This window comes from Argentina anserina, chromosome 1 (genome assembly GCF_933775445.1).
Source record: "Argentina anserina chromosome 1, drPotAnse1.1, whole genome shotgun sequence".
Classification (NCBI taxonomy): domain Eukaryota; kingdom Viridiplantae; phylum Streptophyta; class Magnoliopsida; order Rosales; family Rosaceae; genus Argentina; species Argentina anserina.
Window position 1 is genome coordinate 3,930,464 of NC_065872.1, and position 20,916 is coordinate 3,951,379.

Genomic DNA, 20,916 nt, shown 5'->3' on the forward strand with positions numbered 1-20,916 from the left:
TCTTATAAAAAAAAAGTCACAATATATGTATTTATAAGAAAATTGAGTAAGATTTGAAAATTATAAAAAAAAAATCACACATTAATTTGTTAAACTGGTGCCCATTAACTTCACTCAATTTATGAAATCTGCCATTGAAACTAATAACCAGCTTTGCATTTATCGAGCCAAATCTCGCCGTCCTCGACTATGAGACCTCATTGGACCTTCGTCGTCGTCAACTCCAAGACCTCGCCTCCTAATTGATCAAGCTCGCGACCCGTTCCTTCACATAAAACAGTGTGATAGGTAGTGTGACAGCAGATGTGATAGGGAGTGTGACAATAGTTGTGACAACATGTGTGGCTGAAGGTGTGATAGGTAATGTGACAAGGGTTGTGACAGGTAGTGGGACAGTAAGTGTGACAACATGTATGACAGAGGGTGTGACAGTGAGTGTGATAAGGGGTGTGACAGTTAATGTGACAGGTAGTGTGACAGCGGGTGTGACGGCATATGTGACATCGACTGTGATATGTAATGTGAATGCGGGTGTGACATGCTGAGAGGAAATATCTGAATATGCGAAATTATGTTAAAATTCAAAAGATATTAGTACGAGTATACTCATAATGAAGAAAATAACTAAAATTAGGGAATTTTGAACTCTGGATTCGCCTGAATTGCTTGAAGCACCGCCATCGATGACGACAACCTTCTGTGAGGGTTGTTGTGCCTTGTACAATTACCGGTTCAAAGTGGGTATGATAGTGTATCAAATGAAATAGAGAAGAGAGATATTTCCATTAGTACCAATCACTCTCAAATCCATCGTCATACGATAAAATTATGGCCGAAATTAGAAGAAAAAAGAAAAAGAATATGAAGATGAAGAAGAAATGGTAAAATTGTTCAAAAAATATTTTAAAAGTGACTATTTTTTAATTTTATTCCAACTTTATTGACTATTTTATACTTTCTAATCAATTGAGATAATCTTTTTATAATTATGAAATAAATGATGATTTTTTTAATAATTTATGATAGAAAATGATACTATTTTATAATTTGTCCTAAAAAATAATATATATGTCTGTTTTTATAATTAATTCAAGATAATAAAATGTATATAAGCAACTAGACTAGAGGAGTTTTTTTTTTGTAAATAAAAAACGTGAACAAAACCAGATGGCCTTGTGTTGTATGATGATGCAAGTGTACAACAATACCACTTATAGGGTAGTGAAAATAAAAAGAGACGAGTAATCAAAATCTACTTTTCACTTTTCGACTCAAATTGAATTATATAATAATAATGACGTAACCGAAATTATAAGATCATAAACGGATTAAGCTTCAATATTCCTTTATATGTTCTTTGATATATCAAGTAGACCATTCGTATCAAAAATGAAAATAAAAAGAGGGGGAGTGTCTTCGGATCTTTGAGTCGGATCTTTTCCGGGTGATAATCCAATGGATCTTCAAACATAACAAGGTCCAAACCCAAACATACAGGTCCTCTCGAGTACTTCTCCTCCCTATCTCTCTCAGCCGCCAAAAACACTCGCAGTCGGACACAGTGAAACCTCTTACCTCAGTCCCACAGTTACAATGTCTTCGGCTCCTGCGAACAGAATCAAAACCTACGAGGACTTCGTCAAAGTTCACGGCTTGCTCCTAGCAGCCTCGGGACTGCCACAGTCCCTCCACCGCCAGCTCTTCCAGAAGCTTCTCTCCGACAACTTCGACGGCGGGTCCCACTTCCAAATCGAGCCCACCGAGGACGGCCGTCAGCGCCGCCTCGTCCTCACCTCCGACCACATGCCCCAAAACTCCGACGTCTTCCTCGTCGACCACGCCTGGACATTCCGCCTCTCCGAAGCTCCCAAACAGGTTCTGTCTCTGTCCCCGAATTCCTAGGACCCTGTTTGGTTTCCCCATTTATATAAAGTTTCAATTTTTATTATCATTTGCTGAAAAAGTTTCGATCTTTATATAGTTGAGGGAAGTTCCGGGATTGGCTGAGAGAATGGCGAGCATAATGTGTGTGGATATTGATTTGAGTTCTGAAGAGAATCAAGTTTCGAGTGAGGATGATGCAAAACGCAGCGTTTTGGAGGTATTGGATAGTGAGATTAGTGAAGCTAGTGGGGATGTTAAGTGGTTGGAGCTTGAAGAACTTGGCATTGACAATGAAACACTGTTGTCTTTGGACTTGTGTGCTAAGTGCCCTGTAAGTGATTTGTAATGATCTATGAACCCAATTAGTATTATGTCGAAAAATATGTTCCTTGGTTATTGAGGCTCTTAGTGTGTTTGATTTTCAGGGTTTGGTTGCATTGTCCTTGTGTGGGAATAAGATTGACAATTTGGAGGTTGTTGTTGAGGAAGTTAGCAAATTGAGGAACCTAAGAGCGCTTTGGCTGAACAACAACCCGGTTGTAGAAAACCCGTATGTGTGTGTTTGGCTTTTTTTGCTTATATTTGAAGAGTTTGTACTTTCTTGCTTTAAGCAAGTACATTTTTATTGATAGGTTTTGTTTTGTTCTTTTTTTTCTTTTTTTTTGAAATTCTAGTGGCAATGGATTGGAGAATACGATTGTTCGAGAATTGCCGAATCTTGAAATCTATAACTCAAAGTTTACAGCCAATTTTGGTGAGTGGGCACTGGGGTTTTGTGGAGGAGTGTTTGACAAGGAAAATCCGGGCAGCATTGATCTTCCTGACCGTCCATTGCAGCAAGTCACAGATCTTGATCTTTCAGATAGATGTATTCAGAATTTAATCAATAAGGTTTGACCATTTTCTGTAGCTTTTTGTTGGTTTTACTATCTTGTGCTGACTAAGTATGATGTTCTACTTGGCGATGTATTCATGATACCAATCCTTGATTTTTAGATACAGATTTTCATACGTACAGAATTGGTCAGTAACTCATCTAGTAGCATTTTATTGATATGTGCTCCTTTTGTTCTTTAGGCATTTACCCCTTTTCAGTTGCCGTCTCTTTCATACTTGAATCTTCGTGGAAATCCATTAGAAGAGACCACACGTGCTGACTTCTTATATGTACTGCGGAGTTTTCCTTCATTACAGTCTCTGGAGGTAATTTTGTAATCTAGTACAACGTTTTCTTTTTTGCTGGGTGTTTCATTTTTACAATGAAGTTTAGGATATTGAGAGTGTAAACTTGTTTGTTGGATAGGTGGATATTCCGGGCCCTCTTGGAGAAAGTGCTCTAGAAATTCTTGAATCTCTTCCTAATCTCTCGTTACTGAATGGTGTTGATGCATCCAAGATATTTGAAACTCAAAAGCATGTGGTCGACTCAGCGCTTCAGTCACGTCTCCCTGAGTGGACTGCTGATGAGCCTCTTGCCGATCGTGTTATAAATACAATGTGGCAATATTTAATGACATATAGGCTTGCGGACGATGAGAAGATAGACGAGACCTCTGTATTGTATGTGTTCTATTTTTTTTTTTTTAAATTTGTACAGTTATATATCTTGTTTGGATTGTACATGCAAAAAATCATATTGGTACTTTAAGGCTTTAAGCTGATGATGCTTTGTTTTGGACTTCCTGGTAGGTACGTGATGGATGAGCTAGGTTCAGCTTTGAGGCACAGTGATGAGCCAAATTTCAGAGTATCTCCTTTTCTTTTTATGCCAGAGGGGACATTAGCATCAGCTGTGAGGTTCTCACTTTCTCTATGCTCATATATGCATCTGTTTTCTGAAGAGCCATATATTACTCATCTTCTGTTTATTTAGTTTTTCTTTCAACTAAATATTGAATTATATATGTTCAGTTTTTGCATATTATGGCCAATCAAGAATGTTGCGAAAGGTTATGAATGCACTCGCGATTATCTTTTTGGTATTGGGGAGGACAAGCAACGGTCTGCCAGACTTACAGCTTGGTTCCATACACCAGAGAAGTATTTTATTCGAGTATGGTTACCTATGCAAACTTTGTGTTTGGGTCAAAGCTAAGATTTATGAGGTTTAGATTTTGGCTTTTTGAAAGCCTTGAGATTAGTTCATATCTATTTTTTTTCTGCAGGAATATGAGAAGCACCGGCAAAACTTGCGTGCAAAAAGTTTTACTGCTCCTCCAGTGGAATTATGTCCAACCAAAAGATTGATTCATTCTGAAAAACGCCCTTTACGTGTGTTCTCTGATATACCTCAAGTTGAAGAACTTTTGACACGTCCAGAGTTTGTATTCAGTATGTATTGCGGTTCAAGTTTTGTTGCTTAATGCTTTTGTTCCTGCTTGATTTTTCTATAACGTATACTGTGACATGCATCTGTGTATTTACTCTATCTGTGACATATTATTCACTGTATCTACTCTGGTTTCTGAATTAAAAAGTAACTCCTTGGCTATATACTTCATAAAGCACTATTTCAGAATGTGTTCTCTATATGTTTGAAGTTATATTATCTGACAGTTCTTTATCTGTGGGTGGTGCTTACAGCACCTGATCCGAAGGATGCAGAAATTATATGGGCAGGGGACCAAGTGGATGAGGATATGAAGAAAGCTGCGGGAATAACAGAAAATCAGTTCGTAAACCAGTTTCCTTTTGAGGCTTGTATTGTCATGAAACATCATTTGGCAGATACTGTCCAGAAGGTTGGCAAATCAGTATCAAATTGCATTCAAATTCTAGTGTAAATACTAACTCAGTTGACCACGTTGATCAATTAGGAACTTAACTTTTAACTTTTATAATCCTGCTGGTTAAAATAGTTTACTGAAGATCAAAACAAAGACTCTTCTCACCCGACCCCTTAGTGCATACTCATAATTTAAAATTTTATCCCCCATTGACAGGCACTTGGATCTCCCGAGTGGATGCAGCCAACCTATAATCTGGAAACTCATCTATCCCAGCTTATTGGTGAGTACTGTGTACGGAAAAGAGATGGCCTTAACAACCTGTGGATCCTGAAACCTTGGAACATGGCACGAACTATAGATACAACTGTCACTGATAATTTATGTGCTATTATTCGGCTCATGGAGACTGGACCAAAAATATGCCAGAAGTATATTGAGCGCCCAGCCTTGTTCAAAGGGAGAAAATTTGATATCCGCTACATTGTTTTACTACGGAGTTTGAACCCTATGGAAATATTCCTTTCAGACACTTTCTGGGTATGCACACTGCAAAACTGAGTAGATTCTTCCTGAATGCCATTCATATGAATGTGCCTATTTTTCCAAGTAGTGTTTATCTGCGAATTTAACTTTTTTTAGTGTCTATCTGAGATACCTCTATTAAAATATTTATTATGATTCAATTTCAGGTTAGAATGGCAAACAACCAGTATTCTCTAGACAAGCACAGTTTTTTTGAGTATGAGACGCACTTTACGGTTATGGTATGCCTCAGAAACGATGTTCTTGATTAAAAGATCATGCGCTTTGAAGTGATATATATGGTTTATCTTGCTTCATAATCACTGTACTGTGTATTTCAGAACTATCGAGGTACACTAAACCACATGAATACATCAGAATTTGTAAGAGAGTTTGAACAGGAGCATCATGGTATGATCACCTGTCTTGTTATATCATTACTTGGGGGAGAGCAAAGTAAAAAAATGTTCCACAATTTTTGATGTGCTAAGTGTGCTTGAGTGAACCCTTATCTTTATTCTTGTGTTTGTTGTAGTTAAATGGTCAGATATTCACTCTAGAGTAAAAAAAATGATACGATCGGTCTTTGAGGCGGCTGCAAAAGTGCACCCTGAGATGCACAGTCCAATGTCGAGGGCCATGTATGGTGTGGATGTCATGCTTGATACTTCTTTCCAGCCAAAGTTACTGGAGGTTTGTATAACCTGAAATTTCTTATCCTTCTCCGTATTTATCAATCCAAAGTAGGCTTCTGCAAACTGAGGATTTATTGTCTGTTTTTTAGGTAACTTACTGTCCCGACTGTACGAGAGCATGCAAATATGATATGGAGGCAATAGTTGCAGGCGGGGAAGTAGTTAAAGCTCGTGACTTTTATAACTATGTCTTTGGTTGCCTTTTTTTGAATGAAACCACTCATGTTAGTCCATTGTAAGTGGAGCTATAGAGCAATAGCAGTATTGCGAAAACTGCATGGGGGCAATTGTACGTCATCATCAAGGCATATATTGCCAGGCTTGTACAATGAGAAGTTTTTAAACAGAATTGAGCTTCTACATAGGTAGTGTGTGCTGGTACATTATGTATTCTGAGAATCTGAGAAGTATTGAAATGTTTTGCCAGTTATCTCATCGAATATCAGCTTTCTGACGAAGCAATGTAAAACAATTGTAGAAAAATAGATTTAGCCGTATGTAAGATCAATATACCACCAGAGATCTTACTCTTCCTCAAAAGAAAGATCACAAGAATGCCAAGAATGCTAGTAATTGTGAGGATCAAAAGAGGAACCCCAATAATCAGTGCTAGGTGTAGTCCTCTTTTAAGAGTGACGAATGCTGCTACCACTCTTTTCTGAGTTTTCTCTACCACTCTTCTTGTGGGCATGTTCCGTAGCTCACATTTGCCCTGCAGTCCGTGATGCTTTCACACCCGCAAACTGACCGTCCGCTTACCACATCTACAGCTTTCGGAGCGCCGTTGCCGTATACTATCTGATAATCGCCGGCAATGAAGTTAGGCCATCTTTCACCGGCCGCTTTGTAACAAGTATTAACAACAGTAAGCACTTGATTTGTATTTTCTCCGCATGTTCCCCCTAGGCATGGGAGACCAAGGAAATAGTTCACTAGGAGTAATGACCTCGTTGTGTTCATGGCTGATGATTCTTCACGGTTTGGACACGATCCGCCTTTCCAGCCACCATCACCATACCGGTTTTCTACCATGTAACTCCACCGGTAAGCAATGCCTTCGTCAGCCTCTTTGTTTGCTTGGAAGTGAAGACTAGCAAACGCTGGTTGTTTTTTATCATATCAGCAACTGTCGGCCAGTCCCCACCGTTTTTCGGCATTCCTGAAACTGGGAACCAGAATTTTCTAAGCCAGCAGCATCAAACACTCTGGTCAAGCCCTTTGGTGATGTTACCTAGTCTTCAATCATGATCGTCACAATCTTTGGAGCTGATCACCGCCGAGGTGCTCCAGGGCCACTTTTTAATCCTGTCGAATGTCATCCCCAATGTCCCGGCCGCATTTCTCGTCAACAATCTCACTATGGTCTGCAATTCCATAGTCCCAGCTCTCCGGGTTGTCAATGATGTCGCCTTCGCCGGAATTGACTGCATTGCTCAGTTGCTCACTACCGTCACCCACGGCGGCAACCGCAACTGCAACTGGTCTCAACTTTCTGAAACCTTCCGCTTCTTGCTCCGCGACGCCAACGGCACCATGGATGCTTACAAGGTATAAATTCACTTCATTCATTCAGAAATAATTGAACTAATCTTCTAGTAGTCTTGACAATTCAGTAGAATTGGAACAATGTGTGTTTCCAATCAGGTAATCAAGAGAACACGCACGGTTGTGTGTCCGTAATACACTGCAAAGCTTTGAAGCAGCTGATCCGGTGCTGTTGGTGCACGCAAGTAAAAGAATCATGTACTTGTTGATGAACAAGTATTCGATGCGTGAGGACAGAACTGCCGCACTCGTCTACTGTAGAGAGGTTTTAGAACTGCATCATACCAATCTTACAAGTCTCATCACAGAGGATCTCCACAGACTTTTCCTCGATCCAGCATTACCAAATGTTTCCTCTCCAGTTGTTGCTCGATCTGATATGCTCAATATGTGTATCTGTCTCCCAACACAAGACCAAGTACATCACGGAAACTATAGCCGGCTTGCTCACCTTGGGAGTGCCGAAAATCCATTCCCTGAATAAGGAACTCTGCAAAATTAGACTTCTATTGTCTTTGATGCAATCATTGGTAAGGACTCTAGTTTTTCCTCAACTCTGCTCTTAACTAACTTTATTGCATATAATACAACTCCAAGTACATTAGATACGGTATTGTCTTAGCTTGTGACCTATTTCTTTTTTTCATTTGACAGTTCTACTCGAACAGTGAAGAATCACAGGATGTCATTCACGCAGGAAAGGCTTTAGAGTGTCTCATTGCGTATATTGATGAAGGCTTGATTAAACAGGGAGTTGAACGTACTATGATGAATGCAAACATGGATAATGGAAGCCGGTCTGAGCCAACTCTAATTGAAAATTTGTGTGCTACTTTTAAAAAGTTGCTTATCCAGCACTTTGTATTTGAAGTCATCTCAACAATGTTTGATAAACTAGGTTAGTGTTTTCTGTCTCTCAGAAAGTAAAATTACTGAAATTAACTTTCCATGCATATGGTTTGTACATTTGATAAAGAAAGTATAATGTATAGCAGTTATCATACAGGAGAATACTCTTCTTATTTGATGAGGGATACACTCAAGACCTTGGCAGGCATGCACAAATCGCCTGATATATTCTTTCATTTCTATGGCAAGGAGAAGGTGCTTATTTTTCATATATTAGGTTTAGTAGACTAATAATGATACCGTCAATTTTTCATGACCTTGAGTTCCAATGAATCATATCTAAATTCTTTCAGGTTAATCTTCTTCTAGAAATGTGGGCTTGATGCTGTTATGGCAAGCATCCCTCAAGAACACATGGAACTGCTTGCACTGCTTGCAGAGAGAAAATTGAAATAATTATGATCATGGTGTTCACTTTTTGGTTCTCATCTTAATTACTGTGCAAGACTTCGATCACCTCTTTGTATCTCCTCTTCTCATTTGATTCTAATCTCAGAATTTTGAGTTGATGTAACTATAAATGCATCTGAACCCCAGATGCAGCTATGGATGGGGTTAATTTACAGCCTCACCCTCACGCGCGACTCTTATATTGAAATGGCGTTTGATCTCAGGCAACCTACAAATACATCCACGTGTTGATTTGAACAGCCAAGATGACCCGTGCATTGAATAACTTTCATAACTTGTTGAGGACTTGGGGTAATGACTAATGAAGGAGCAAAATGTGTATCATCTTTTGCTTCAGGAGTTTCCATCAATATATACCCATATATATTTCTTCTGAACTGATCATCAATTTTTGTTGATGGTGAATTTTGCCTTGAGAACAGCTTCAATAGAATTAGCAGAATGAAACACGATTCTTGCATACAGTTCTATTGAGCAAAAGGCTGCACATTCTTCTGCACCTGCAAATTATTTCTTCGGATTTTGTCTAGTATCCGGTGGCCTTGTGGCTGCGGATAGAGAGTTGGGGTTTCAAAATATTGTGATGAAGATGCTGTCTGTACTGAGTGTACTCTATACCTCTCAACTTGGTCAATGAACTCGCAGATGAGAGACATGCTGACATGCCATCAATGGAAACCTTTTATCCTACACTTATCCGAAGGCTATGACATTCCACTCCTACAAGTCTTATACCCAGATAATTAAGTTTCGGTAAGCTTCTTCTATCGATCAACACAGCTCAGCTCAGCACAAACTATAGTCTCATGAAGCTTGTTCATTCAGAGGGACTAGTTTCAGTCCAAAATGTAAACTTGTTCTGAGCAGCCTGAGCTGCTGTCATTGTGGTGTTCTTATTGTTGAAGGAAATCCGATTTGTGTGTCTGAGACAAAGTACGATGAGTATGGAATAAAGGGAGACCTTCATTTAAATTACGGTGTCAGAGTTGTAATAATAGGAGTCTATCTATGAACTTGCTATAATATGTGCTATTTCATCTACTTCACAAGACTAAATCATATTCACTCGAGAAACACGAACATTCATAAGTTAAGATCTCACCATTGTTGATGTAATTGTGTTGAAAGCACAGGTCTTCTGTTCTCCATTACTTAGCAGTCTATTACAAGTCTCTTCTTATCCTAGCCTTCACTTTTGTTACCCATGACTTAACATAACAGAGACTTGAGATTAAAACGAGCTAGGCTGGAGACTTAGATTACAAGGAAGATAATAGGCTACAACTACAGAGAGAATAAAAGCTAAGCAAATACTGAAGTTCTTTCATTGATCGATGGCTCAAAAGAGCTGGAGCTTACAATATATATGGCAAAATGCCTTGCAGTAACTTAACAAAATAACAACTACTGAAATGAAGGACATATGCAGACTGGATATAAGCTGGGTGCAGGTGCAGCGGAAGATGCTTTGTTGATGGGCTTTGGCTGGAGTAATGGCTTAGGCTAAGGGTTGACGTTGATCCCACCGGAAGACACATTAAAGAAACTTCCCTAGTCATCCTAACAAACTGTTATATACACTAGTAACACCTCTTTACCATCTTTCTTCCTACATTTTGTTTTCTAAGCACAAAAAGTAAAAAAATACAAGAGAATTACAATTATCCACGCCTACTTGGTTTGTTCAGCTGACAGTGGTGATTGTGATTGGCTTCTGAGAGTTGGGATCTTCTTTTGCAATTCAAGATTGGACATCCGCTCAGATTCTAATGCCCGTTCAAGCTTTAATATCCCAAATCACAAAATTTATGTTAGCAAACATCGTACATACGTACAATGACGAATTAGATATTTCACATACAATGGAGTCGAGATAACAATACCTTTGCTGCTCGTGTACTCCATTCTCCTAAAATTGCTCTCAATCTTTCATTCTCCTCCACGTACTGTTTAAGAATGAGTCAAGGATAAGAAAATGAAAAACAACTTGGACAATATAGGAATATGAGGGTACAGAGAACTAAACATACGTGATTGAATTGCAAAACATTCTCAGACAAATTGAAACAAAATTTCTAGTATTGTATAAACCTGATTGTTGGTTGTTCGGACTTGCTGGATTTCAGTTTCCCTCTCAGCTATCAAAGAACGAGCAAGCCGTAGCTCGGACTGAAGTTGGTTCATCTACAATGTAAACAAATCTCTAGACTAAGCTCTTAAAGTTGAAAATGCAACGTACGATAGTGGCAGTAGAAGAAAACAGGAAACGAAGAATTGAAACAGTTCAGTCAGAATATACAGGCTGAATGACTGACTGAATAGAATAGAACAACCTTTTATTCTTCACAGACTAAAAAGGAAACACAACTTTGTATTTTGAAAAATATTACCTCAGCAGAAACCGTCCGTAATTCCTGATCACGCGCTGCCAATAGATGAGCAAGATCAACCTGCAAAATGACCAAGTAAACATTATTCTAGCCATTTAAATAAGAGTTCGAGTAACAAGATAAATGTCCACATATATTCCACATCTTGTACTCCAATTAGAGAACCATTAAGTATATCATCAAAAAAAGCATAACTCTGGTCAGCACTAGACACACTAGTAGTAATCTATTACCTGAGGTGTGCTACCATCACTAGTCCGTTCGTATTTACTTAAGCACTCTTGCAAGCGAAGGATCTACACTAAGCACATGTTAGGTATATGTTACAGTATGGCATGTTAGAACATTAACATGTAATTAAACATTTTCAGAAGTACCTCTTCACTCAAAAAATGAAGGTTTTCACGTTGATATTGCAACAGAGCCATTTGTTGATCGGAGAGTCGATCAGCATCATGATACCTATCAGTTTAATCAGCCCAGACATTGCATCAGTTTAAACGAAGAATTAGTACACATGAAGCAAAATGCAAGTTCTTTCATTAGGATGCATCTATAGCAATGTCCTGTAAAATAAACTAAGGAACATACATTTTGAAATGAACTATATGAAATTATAGTGATGGATTGCAACAGGAAAAGAAAGGTAGGAAGCAAGATTGTGTGGCATCACAAGACAGTAAGTATAATTACCTCAAACCTTCCAAAGAACTTGAGGGTTGAAGAGGAGAATATAATGACTTTAAGACATCAGGCTGGGAATTTAATGAGTTGTACTGATAGACATAACCTGGAAACAAAAAAGCAATAAAATGAGATTTAAACTCCATCAGATAAGAGCATATCCTCTCTGTGCAAGCATGCTTGGTCTATGGATTACATGCACTATTCATATTTTTTTCTCATCCTTGAGATTTATAGTTTAACTGAATGCCATTGAGCAGTTCTCAAGTCTCTAATAAGACCAGATGACTGTACGAGTCTCTAACAACCAAGAAAGTTGTTTTACTAACTAATGCGACAGTTTTCCAAGTTTCATAATTTAAATTAAAAATAAACTCACCAATATATAGACTCATAAAAGATCCGGCACATATTGCTTCAATTACCATAATAACCCTGAAAATATTATGAATAAGCAATATTCAGCCATGTACCAGTTCACAAAACTAAATTTCATAATAGACTTGTACAAAGGTCTACATCATACTAAAATTATCAATAGATATGGAACAGACAGGATTTACAGGGAAACTAGCTCAAATTTTAGCCACATATTATATAAGTTTTTGAAAAGGGATATGAGAAACAGATTGTGATAAAGAAGTAATACGCTCAGATTTATAGTAGAATGGTGACTTGTATACCTCAATATTGCTGGGAGCGAAAGGAAACTGATGTGGGGTCTCCAGACCATGACGAGTAACATTGTTGCAGTTCCTAACATTCAAGCAAGTTTTCAGAACCAGAACCATTCACAACAATGACAAGAAAAGAATTGCCAGGTAATGATGATCACAGATTACTAAAAACTGCATGGTTTTTTTATTATTCTTTTCTAGCATTTGCAATGATAAAAAGGGAACCAGCTCTACACTTATGAAATGGTGAGAAGTATAAAGAAGTAGCTCAAAAGGCAGAACACATACCATATGCAGTAGCTGCGAAAGGTAGGCGAACAATATGCTTCAACTTCTGGCTGAAGCTATAATACCCCTACAAAACAATATGCATCTCCTGGCCATCAAATCATGTAACTCGGACCTTACAAACTAAACAAAATCAGCATCCAAACACTAGTAAACTACTAATCAACAAGAATAGAAACAGATATCAAATTCAATCATAAGAATCACTCCCTCCCTGACTATGCAGTATCTGCCTAACCCACCAACACATGAACTTGCTAAATTGCAGTCTTGATACACGAAGTCACAAACACAATCAAAACGAAAAACTCAAAAAGTTCCAATTCAAAGAGCGATTCCAATTCTCAAGTACTATGAACTATTCCTGAATACGTTTCTGTACAATGTTGCTCCCACACTAGTAACAGAACTAAACCGTTACCTGTAACCGTATTTTCTGCACCTGGTACACCAAATACTGCTGAAAGATGCCTGCAAAATTCAACCACAGCATCAAAGATTGAAACTTTGACGTGAAATCAGCTCAAAGCTACAAAATTTCACAGTCCCACATCAACAAAAAAAAGTTGCAAGCTTTAGGAAACCTGTGAGGATTAGAAGAAGAACGTTGCAGCTGCAAAGCAATTGGGGTATGAAAACGTGAATGGGTTTGAATATCCACGGCGAAGCGACGGCGACAGCGGCGTAGCCGGCGAGCAAGATCAAGTAGACGACACTTCCGACGAGGCTTCGAGACTTGCGGTGGCCGAATAAGGGAGCCTCGTGCATTATGTCAAGGAATCTGAATTGGAATTGGGTTAGCAGAAACAGAGCAACATTGGGATTTTGAGGGATTGGGGAAGATTGGTAGAGGTGGAGTGACTTACAGTGCATCGTCTTCTGGTGAGGTTGAGGGCAGCGAAGCGTGCCTCTCCCGCTCCGTTGACATTTGTATCCAATCTGGAATCGGAATCGGAATTGGGAATCTCAGAACTAGTAGTGGGGAGTTGGGCTTGTGATCTGTCAGCAACGTTTGAGTCTTCAAGGTTGAGGAGTTCAGTGACAGAGAGACGGAGCTTGTTTTGTTTTTGTTTTTGTTTTTGTTTTGTGAAGGGTGGAGTGGTAAACTGCCGTTTGTTATATGGTCCTTCTCGTTTTTCATATTTACTCTTTCAGTCCTTTGAAAGGTTTTGAAGATTTTGCACCAAATGCTTGTTGTGTACCAAGTTCATATAGATACTTGATCATCAAGTTTCTCTATGGCGCAAGTGATTGTGATTGTCTTGTTTCTTTTGTTGGTTTCCAAGTCATTCTGGTACATCATGAAGCATTGAAGCTTGATGTCAATACTAACCATAGTGACAGGCATGAGTCTTTGTGTGTTTGCCTTGGTTTTTACACGTTACTTTTTAGTGTAATAGTGAAATGAATGATATGTTGAACTTCAATCAATACAAAACTACCTGTATCACCATGATGAAAGGGGTGTATAACCATTACAAAGGAACAGCTTAAAACTAGTTTAGAACTGTCCGAGCTTCAATCTAATTGAAAGGAAAGCTAAACAACATGGTTTAAAAAAGAAGATTGTAAAGAAATTAATTCGCGTTTGTTTTGCTATAGTTCTTTGTGTGTTCTCATATTATAGTTCATCAGAAGTTTGAACTCCCGGTAAGGAACCAAGAAGAAAAGTAACCTCAAGTATTAGAACTGTACTATTGATAATGTTTTGGCGAAGCCATTTGACAGAATAAAATAAGTCTTTGCTGTCTGCATTACAATGGCCATAAGTACAATTCTGAATGAACTCTTATTCTTGCATCAAGAGAAACATTACAATATTAACCACAACATCGTAGCTCTTCTTCACTTTAATGTTGGAACCCTTCTATATCCCAGAATGAAACAAGATGAATCTTGTATTACATATTATCCACATAAAGATCACCATTGCTTCTGGTAAGAGACTTAAGCTACAACAGGGTAGGAAGCACAAGTTGCAATGCCTGCATCAAAATTATAGTGTATCAATTAATAGCTGCACTCAGTAGCACATACTTCACATTGATAGTAGATCATTCAAGCTTCACTTACCACACATGTTCTTTCCATACTCCATCTTGAAGTAGCCATTGTCACCCCAGCTTTGTCCCCAAGAGTTCTTGATGAGCCAGTATGGGACACCGTCTTCCACTCCATATCCAACAGCAAGAACAGCATGGTTCACATCCTGGCAAACATATAAATAGGATAAGCTTAGCGAAAAACAAGTGCACACAACACTAGACCAAACCCTCATTCACCTAATCAGAATAGTTTGACTCACCATTGGAGTGTTGCCGCATGTCTCACTAGTGTAAACTCCTGACTTGTACAATCGGAAATCACTGACCACCTGGAATGCTATGCTGACTGGCCTAACAAATGCGACAGCGTGCTTCAATTCTTCTTCATTACCCTGCATATGCAAAACATATTCAGTCAAATATCTAGTTCAACAAAGCTGTGCCTGCTCTGCTCTCAGTTAACACATATGAGACTTTGGAGTCTGACATTGAATTTAGCTTACCAGGGTAATGTTGACAGAGTCGAGCACTTGGACACCAACATTTGCAGACGAAAACTTGCAGGCACCATCTGCTCCGGTGTAAGGATAAGCTTCTTCGGTGTCAAGGCCGCCATTGTATTTGATGTACTCAAAGGCTTGCGATGGCAATCCACCATGGCACCCAAAGTTGTTGAAAGCTCCAGCACAATCCACAAGCTGCTGTTCAGACAGAGAAATTTGCTTCCCAAATGCTTGTACATAAGCTGCCTCAAGAGCTCCAGTGGTACTGCAGCAGAGTCACATATAACATTAATTAGCACTGAAACTAGTATAAATGAAACATCAATTGGTTTTGTGATCTGTAAACTCAGATTATAAACTAACTAATCAACCTGAATGTCCAGCAAGATCCACAGTGACCTTGGTCCTTAACTGGGGTGACTATGCCTTCATCCCTCCAGTTTTTCTGTACATACAAATATACAATGAATTGATTAACATTACAAGAATATGTGACTTGAATTTACGGCCCTCATTCTAAAATCAAAGAAGTTATAGTAAAATACCCCTAAGTTCACCAAATTAAGGTCAGTCAAAACACTAAATCCATTTGAAAGCTAAATCAAGCCATTCAAACTTTCAAGAATTCAACTTCAACACTAATAGTGGTTCAAAAATAGTTTGAATTACCGTTAGAGGTGGAACAGCGTCGGTGAGCTTGTGATTGCCCTTAGTGGTGGCAGAGCAGTTCTGAGCAGCCCCCAACCTGTGCCTCTGGAACTCTTCCCAAGTCCAATCAGCAAACCCTATGTAACCAATACAAACATAAACAACAATGAATTGGAACACCCTTAAATTTCAAATCAAGTCTATTGAAAGTATTGATCAATCACAAAATAAAGAAACTAAAACAATAAAAATGAAAAGAGATTGACTTACGGTTGACACCGAGCTTGTAAGACAAGCCCTTCTTGTTGGTGGATCGAATCAACTTCTTATTCTCGGCAAAAATCTCGAACCGCCGCCTCATCTCCTCCAAGCTCTCGTACTTCTTCTCGTACCTAACAAAACACAACCAGTCAACTCAAACCGATCAACAAAGATCGGACGGCGAGAAATGAGCGACGGAACCACAGGGCTGCTCCAGCCCACGGCTCACTCACCTGAAAGCGAAACGAGCGAAGGAGTGGACGTGACGAACATGGCCGAGGACTTGGACGAACTCGTCCTGCAGCTCACGGAGGCCGTCGGAGGCAAGCTTGATGGGGTTGGACTCATCGAAGCTCGATGCGGCGGAGCTGATGAGAACGACGGCGAACAGAGACAGGAGCAGCGTGAAACGAGAAGAAGCCATGTTTTAAGGTAATGATTGGGTTCTTCTCCGATAACCGTGGGGGTGGAGTTCAACTGTGTTTGTTTATATGTAGCAGTAGGATGTGAAGGAGGAGCGAAGGGAACCAATGAGAGGTTGCCACGTTTGCTATGACTGCGTACACAGTCTGGTTCTATACGTATGTGGTAATTATGGGTTTTTTAACGTTTGTGGTAGATGACGTGAGGGGTGACCTGGGCAGTTTAACGGCAGGAGGGGGGGGGAATGTTTTTCTGGTGACACTGCCTGTATTGTGTGACATTTCCGGAAAGAACTTGCTGCATCGGGCAAATGTTTTTCTTGCTTTTGATGAACCGAAAGGAGTCGGTTTTTCAGCTTTGTTGATTATGAAGGAGGGTTTTTAGTTTGGGGAGGAGGATTAGTCTCGTCGAGGGCGACTACCATTTGTCAAACTTCATAAGGGTTGCATGTAAGTTGTGTCACTTGTGTGTATGTACGTAGTTGCATAATAAAATAGAAAGTTTATCATATGTAACAAGTATAGAAAAACATTGAGTATGCATAGATGCCAAGTGATCTTATATTCCGTTTATGTTTTTCAATTTTATCTTCTACAATATGCTTTATGACAATACGTTTTATCAATCAGTTTCATATTGATTGGATCGAAATAATATATCGTTGATTGCCTATCAGCTAAAAGGAATTGAAATGACGAACAATGACCATGTATTTCTGTATGCACAATCACAACTACATAATGAATATAACAAATTAACAATACATACGTCACAATTAGTTTTGAAACTGTTGGTTCTATTTATGAACCAAAAATATGCAAAAATAATCGCCAACGAAAGAGAATTCATCAAACCCTTCAAAAATATACAAGTGGAAATAATTTGAGTTTATACCAAGATGTGATAATTTTGTTTAACGTCAATATTAACGTCAATCACATGCATTTGCGTGCAGATGCTTATAATTTTAGAAACTCTTTAAGCTAGGTCAGTACGTATACTCACTTGAACTTGTTTATGATCTTTCTTCTCTTACCAACAGAGATGAAGATGCTTATAAGCAAAGACGTAGCTACACACGGGCTATAGTCCACCTCAAATTATTAAAAAATTTGTCTTTTTAGTTAAATTTTAGTGTTAAAATTTAAATTTTAAATATTAGTTCACCCTAAATTTCTATATATAATTCATAAATAATCGTACATTTTTTTCTAGCCCAACCCATTATGAAATCCTAGCTCCGCCTTTGTTTATAAGGATGAAATTTATCTACATTAACACGAGCCCTCTTTAGCTTTTCATTTTGTTTACGAGGACTTAACTACCATGACTATTATGTTCTGGAGTCTCTCGATTAAATATTCTTAGAAGAAAAAATGGTGCATCATCAATTGGAAAACAACAAGAGATGGAAAGAGATAGCCACAATAAGAAATTGTTGTTGTTGAATAAAACAATCCAAGGGGCAAGTATGGGTGCTTGTTGTGGCACAATGAATCACCAAGCGGGCCTTTATCAATCAAACAAGCTGCAATGGAAATATCGAGAATCAAGATGATCGAGAGGGATCGTATCCTACCCTCTTTTGAACCATTGAAATAAGATGCAAATTAGATTATAATTAAGATGATTGGCAAAAACAAGATTTTACTCTGATTTTGATCACTTTGAAAAGAAGTTATATTAAGAGCACTCTAGTCACGCCTCACTAGAGTGCCGCAAGAGATGCCTAACAACTATTTACAAAATAAGAACGATTTTTACATATTTGAAAACAATTGTAGACGGTAAAGCTTAGCACTTGAGCTAGAAATAGTTCCATAAACCCTAAGTCCCTAACATTATACTCAAATTTCTTGTAGATATCATGTAAGCAATGATTCAAAATGTACACACATGAACTGTAGATAAGTTTGAATTCACACATTTCTTTGGTCTAGATTCAATTGTTATCCTTTTGTCCGATAGCTTGTTGAAAAAAAGTGAAAATAACGTATGATATTTATATGGTGGAGGTGACATGAAGAATCTTCATTAATCAAATTTACATGTAGTACAAGTTTTGGCGTTGGAACCATTAGAATATTCAACCTACTGCAATATCATGATCATGTTGTTGTCTTATTAGTGAACTTCGTGTTTACGGGAATTAATGAACAAGGATCGAATTATTCTAAGTTTGTGGTTGGCTTCATTCATCATACTTGAGAATTGAGATTCCCTAACCCTGTGGTGGACTTTCATAATTAAAAGCTTGTGCGCTTTGCAGCAATGGAGTTTTGGGCTTAGCTTAGATCTTGCAGAAATATACTCCTTCTACTCGAGGAGAACCAAAACCAGAATTAGTTGCGAACTTGCGAAACATTAAACTGATTAGAGCAATAACATGACTCAATATCTTCACAAGAAATTTTAAATATACACTCAATATCTCTTACTACACACCATATATCATACTTTTAAAATCAAATTATGTAGGCAAAAAAAGCCGATTTGCACCACAAACTTGGTCATAATTGTCAATTTGCACATTGAACTTGCATTTGAGTCAATTTACCTCCTAAACTTAGTAAAAATTGCCGATTTGCACCATATCCGTTAAATTTAATATTTTCTATCCAATTTTAAGTCACATGTCATGCATTTGAGGGGCAATATTGTCATTATATATTTATTCATATTTAATAATGAAATAAATTAATAAAATTACTTAAGATGAACACTTGTTACAATTTTTTTTCGAAACATGTTATTGATTTATATATTTATTATTTTACGTGATATAGTATGTTAAAAGATATTAGAAAAATATAAATAAATACATTGAAAATTAAAAATAAATGTGTGTTCTGGGATAATTACTATTCTACCATTGTGTGTGTCTTAGCCTTATTAGGTTTCCTGTTACAGATAGATTTGCATCTTTGTAATAGATTAGAATTCCGAATCTTACGGGATTGTAGTTATGTAATGCCTATATATAGGTCCAATTATCAATAATTAAATGGTTACGTTTTGTTTCATTACGTCGTTATTATTCTCGTTCGTTCCTCCTCCAACAATATGTATATATATATATATATACACAACACACTATATTTGAATGAGTGGGTATATTGAATATATAATTCGAAGTAGGGTTAAGTATGTGGAAAAAAGATGTAAATAAATAATTTGATTAAAAAATAATCCTCCTTTTAAAGAATATTTGTTTTTGTTTTTAAGAAAAATATAAATAGAAAATGACAACATCACCCCTCATGTGCATGACATTTGACGCAAAATTGGATGAAAACAATTAAATTTAACGGATGGGGTGCAAATCGGTAATTTCTACCAAATTTAGGAGGTAAATTGACTCAAATACAAGTTTGGGGTGCAAATTGACAATTTTAACCAAATTTGGGGTGTATTTTGGCAATTTTGCCAATTATGTAAGTAGGTTAAAAGACCAAAATAGACATATTGTTATAGAGAAAAAGAAGAGGAAAAAGAAAGAAAAAAACTAAATCGCTGGAAGACCAAAACTTCTTTGTTTCAATATATCATAGTACGTATACGCCTATCATCCCTTCTCCAAAAGTCATGAGTTTTGAGTTTTGAGTTTTTGAGTTAATTAATTAGATGAATCATTCAGTTGAGGACGTGTGGTATGTATTCTTTCTATCTTGTCTATCTTTTCATATCAATTTCAAATCAATTTTTGTTTGGATTCCTACTTATTGATGTTATAGTAGAGTTGGGATGTTAGGTTGTAAGAATTATCTATTGAATTATAATTTGAACTATGATGGCAAACGTTTTTGACTAAAAACGTGGAATATATGAAACCCTATAAATCACGTTAGTTAAATGATTATTATGATTGATAAAGGGTAATTTAGGTAATTTAGATGTGTATTTAGAGAAGTATAGACATGAAATTTTAGATCGGTAGTGTATTAAGTAGTGAGTGTGTATTAAGAGATATGAGGTGTGTATTTAAAACTTTTCTATCTTCACTCAATATGAGTTTGTAAAAAAAAAAATAGTGAAGATTTTCTCACATACCATGTCGAAAGAGATCTATTATCGAAAGAACACAAAAAATATCGGTTTCAATTATATTCAATTGTGTTTATCTCTGTTTACGTCACGTACATGGATATGAAAAATAATAGTCTAAATTTCGTGTTTCTAACTTTCGCTCTCTTACTCTCCGATGTCTAGCTTTAGGAGCGTGCACTACATGGGCACGTACCCACACGAAGTTAATTGGATAATTGGATACTTTCAATGATTTATGGCCAGTTTGGCCCCGAG

General features: G+C 37.6%; 3 protein-coding genes and 1 pseudogene across 3 annotated transcripts; 1 reads left to right on the plus strand and 3 right to left on the minus strand.

Moving 5' to 3' along the window:
• The first annotated feature begins 1,522 nt into the window (after nt 1–1,522).
• Nucleotides 1,523–6,260, plus strand: LOC126794441 (uncharacterized). The gene is made up of 15 exons (XM_050521162.1): nt 1,523–1,875; nt 1,982–2,215; nt 2,310–2,434; nt 2,559–2,775; nt 2,962–3,087; nt 3,188–3,444; nt 3,574–3,681; nt 3,796–3,937; nt 4,050–4,215; nt 4,468–4,625; nt 4,827–5,150; nt 5,303–5,377; nt 5,477–5,546; nt 5,671–5,828; nt 5,920–6,260. The coding sequence occupies exons 1-15, from the start codon at nt 1,594–1,596 to the stop codon at nt 6,067–6,069; spliced, it is 2,592 nt and encodes an 863-aa protein (XP_050377119.1). The 5' UTR covers nt 1,523–1,593; the 3' UTR covers nt 6,070–6,260.
• Nucleotides 6,261–6,499: 239 nt separating this feature from the next.
• LOC126794019 (PI-PLC X domain-containing protein At5g67130-like) lies at nt 6,500–7,399 on the minus strand (annotated as a pseudogene).
• A 2,605-nt stretch (nt 7,400–10,004) lies between these two features.
• LOC126794492 (protein FIP1-like) lies at nt 10,005–13,723 on the minus strand. The gene is made up of 13 exons (XM_050521228.1): nt 13,601–13,723; nt 13,319–13,515; nt 13,156–13,205; nt 12,735–12,801; nt 12,453–12,525; nt 12,149–12,204; nt 11,779–11,875; nt 11,463–11,547; nt 11,319–11,381; nt 11,086–11,145; nt 10,787–10,879; nt 10,579–10,641; nt 10,005–10,477 (listed from the first exon to the last, which is right to left on the minus strand). The coding sequence occupies exons 1-13, from the start codon at nt 13,660–13,662 to the stop codon at nt 10,367–10,369; spliced, it is 1,077 nt and encodes a 358-aa protein (XP_050377185.1). The 5' UTR covers nt 13,663–13,723; the 3' UTR covers nt 10,005–10,366.
• Nucleotides 13,724–14,405: 682 nt separating this feature from the next.
• On the minus strand, nt 14,406–16,663 carry LOC126794503 (thiol protease aleurain-like). Its single transcript, XM_050521239.1, has 8 exons — nt 16,425–16,663; nt 16,201–16,322; nt 15,952–16,067; nt 15,654–15,727; nt 15,283–15,547; nt 15,040–15,171; nt 14,808–14,943; nt 14,406–14,719 (listed from the first exon to the last, which is right to left on the minus strand). The coding sequence occupies exons 1-8, from the start codon at nt 16,613–16,615 to the stop codon at nt 14,682–14,684; spliced, it is 1,074 nt and encodes a 357-aa protein (XP_050377196.1). The 5' UTR covers nt 16,616–16,663; the 3' UTR covers nt 14,406–14,681.
• Between the last annotated feature and the right edge of the window lie 4,253 nt (nt 16,664–20,916).

What these genes read in the sequence shown, in the direction of transcription:
- LOC126794492 (XM_050521228.1), bottom strand. Translation starts at nt 13,662, where the DNA reads ATGTCAACGGAGCGGGAGAGGCACGCTTCGCTGCCCTCAACCTCACCA. An exon ending in TCACCAGAAGACGATGCACT is followed by an intron (nt 13,516 to 13,600) that starts GTAAGTCACTCC and finishes ATTCCAATTCAG; the next exon opens with ATTCCTTGACATAATGCACG. An exon ending in GTGATGGTAGCACACCTCAG is followed by an intron (nt 11,146 to 11,318) that starts GTAATAGATTAC and finishes GTCATTTTGCAG; the next exon opens with GTTGATCTTGCTCATCTATT.
- LOC126794441 (XM_050521162.1), top strand. Translation starts at nt 1,594, where the DNA reads ATGTCTTCGGCTCCTGCGAACAGAATCAAAACCTACGAGGACTTCGTC. An exon ending in TCTCCGAAGCTCCCAAACAG is followed by an intron (nt 1,876 to 1,981) that starts GTTCTGTCTCTG and finishes ATCTTTATATAG; the next exon opens with TTGAGGGAAGTTCCGGGATT. An exon ending in TCCAGCCAAAGTTACTGGAG is followed by an intron (nt 5,829 to 5,919) that starts GTTTGTATAACC and finishes TCTGTTTTTTAG; the next exon opens with GTAACTTACTGTCCCGACTG.
- LOC126794503 (XM_050521239.1), bottom strand. Translation starts at nt 16,615, where the DNA reads ATGGCTTCTTCTCGTTTCACGCTGCTCCTGTCTCTGTTCGCCGTCGTT. An exon ending in TTCGCTCGTTTCGCTTTCAG is followed by an intron (nt 16,323 to 16,424) that starts GTGAGTGAGCCG and finishes GTGTTTTGTTAG; the next exon opens with GTACGAGAAGAAGTACGAGA. An exon ending in ACGCTGTTCCACCTCTAACG is followed by an intron (nt 15,728 to 15,951) that starts GTAATTCAAACT and finishes TTGTATGTACAG; the next exon opens with AAAAACTGGAGGGATGAAGG.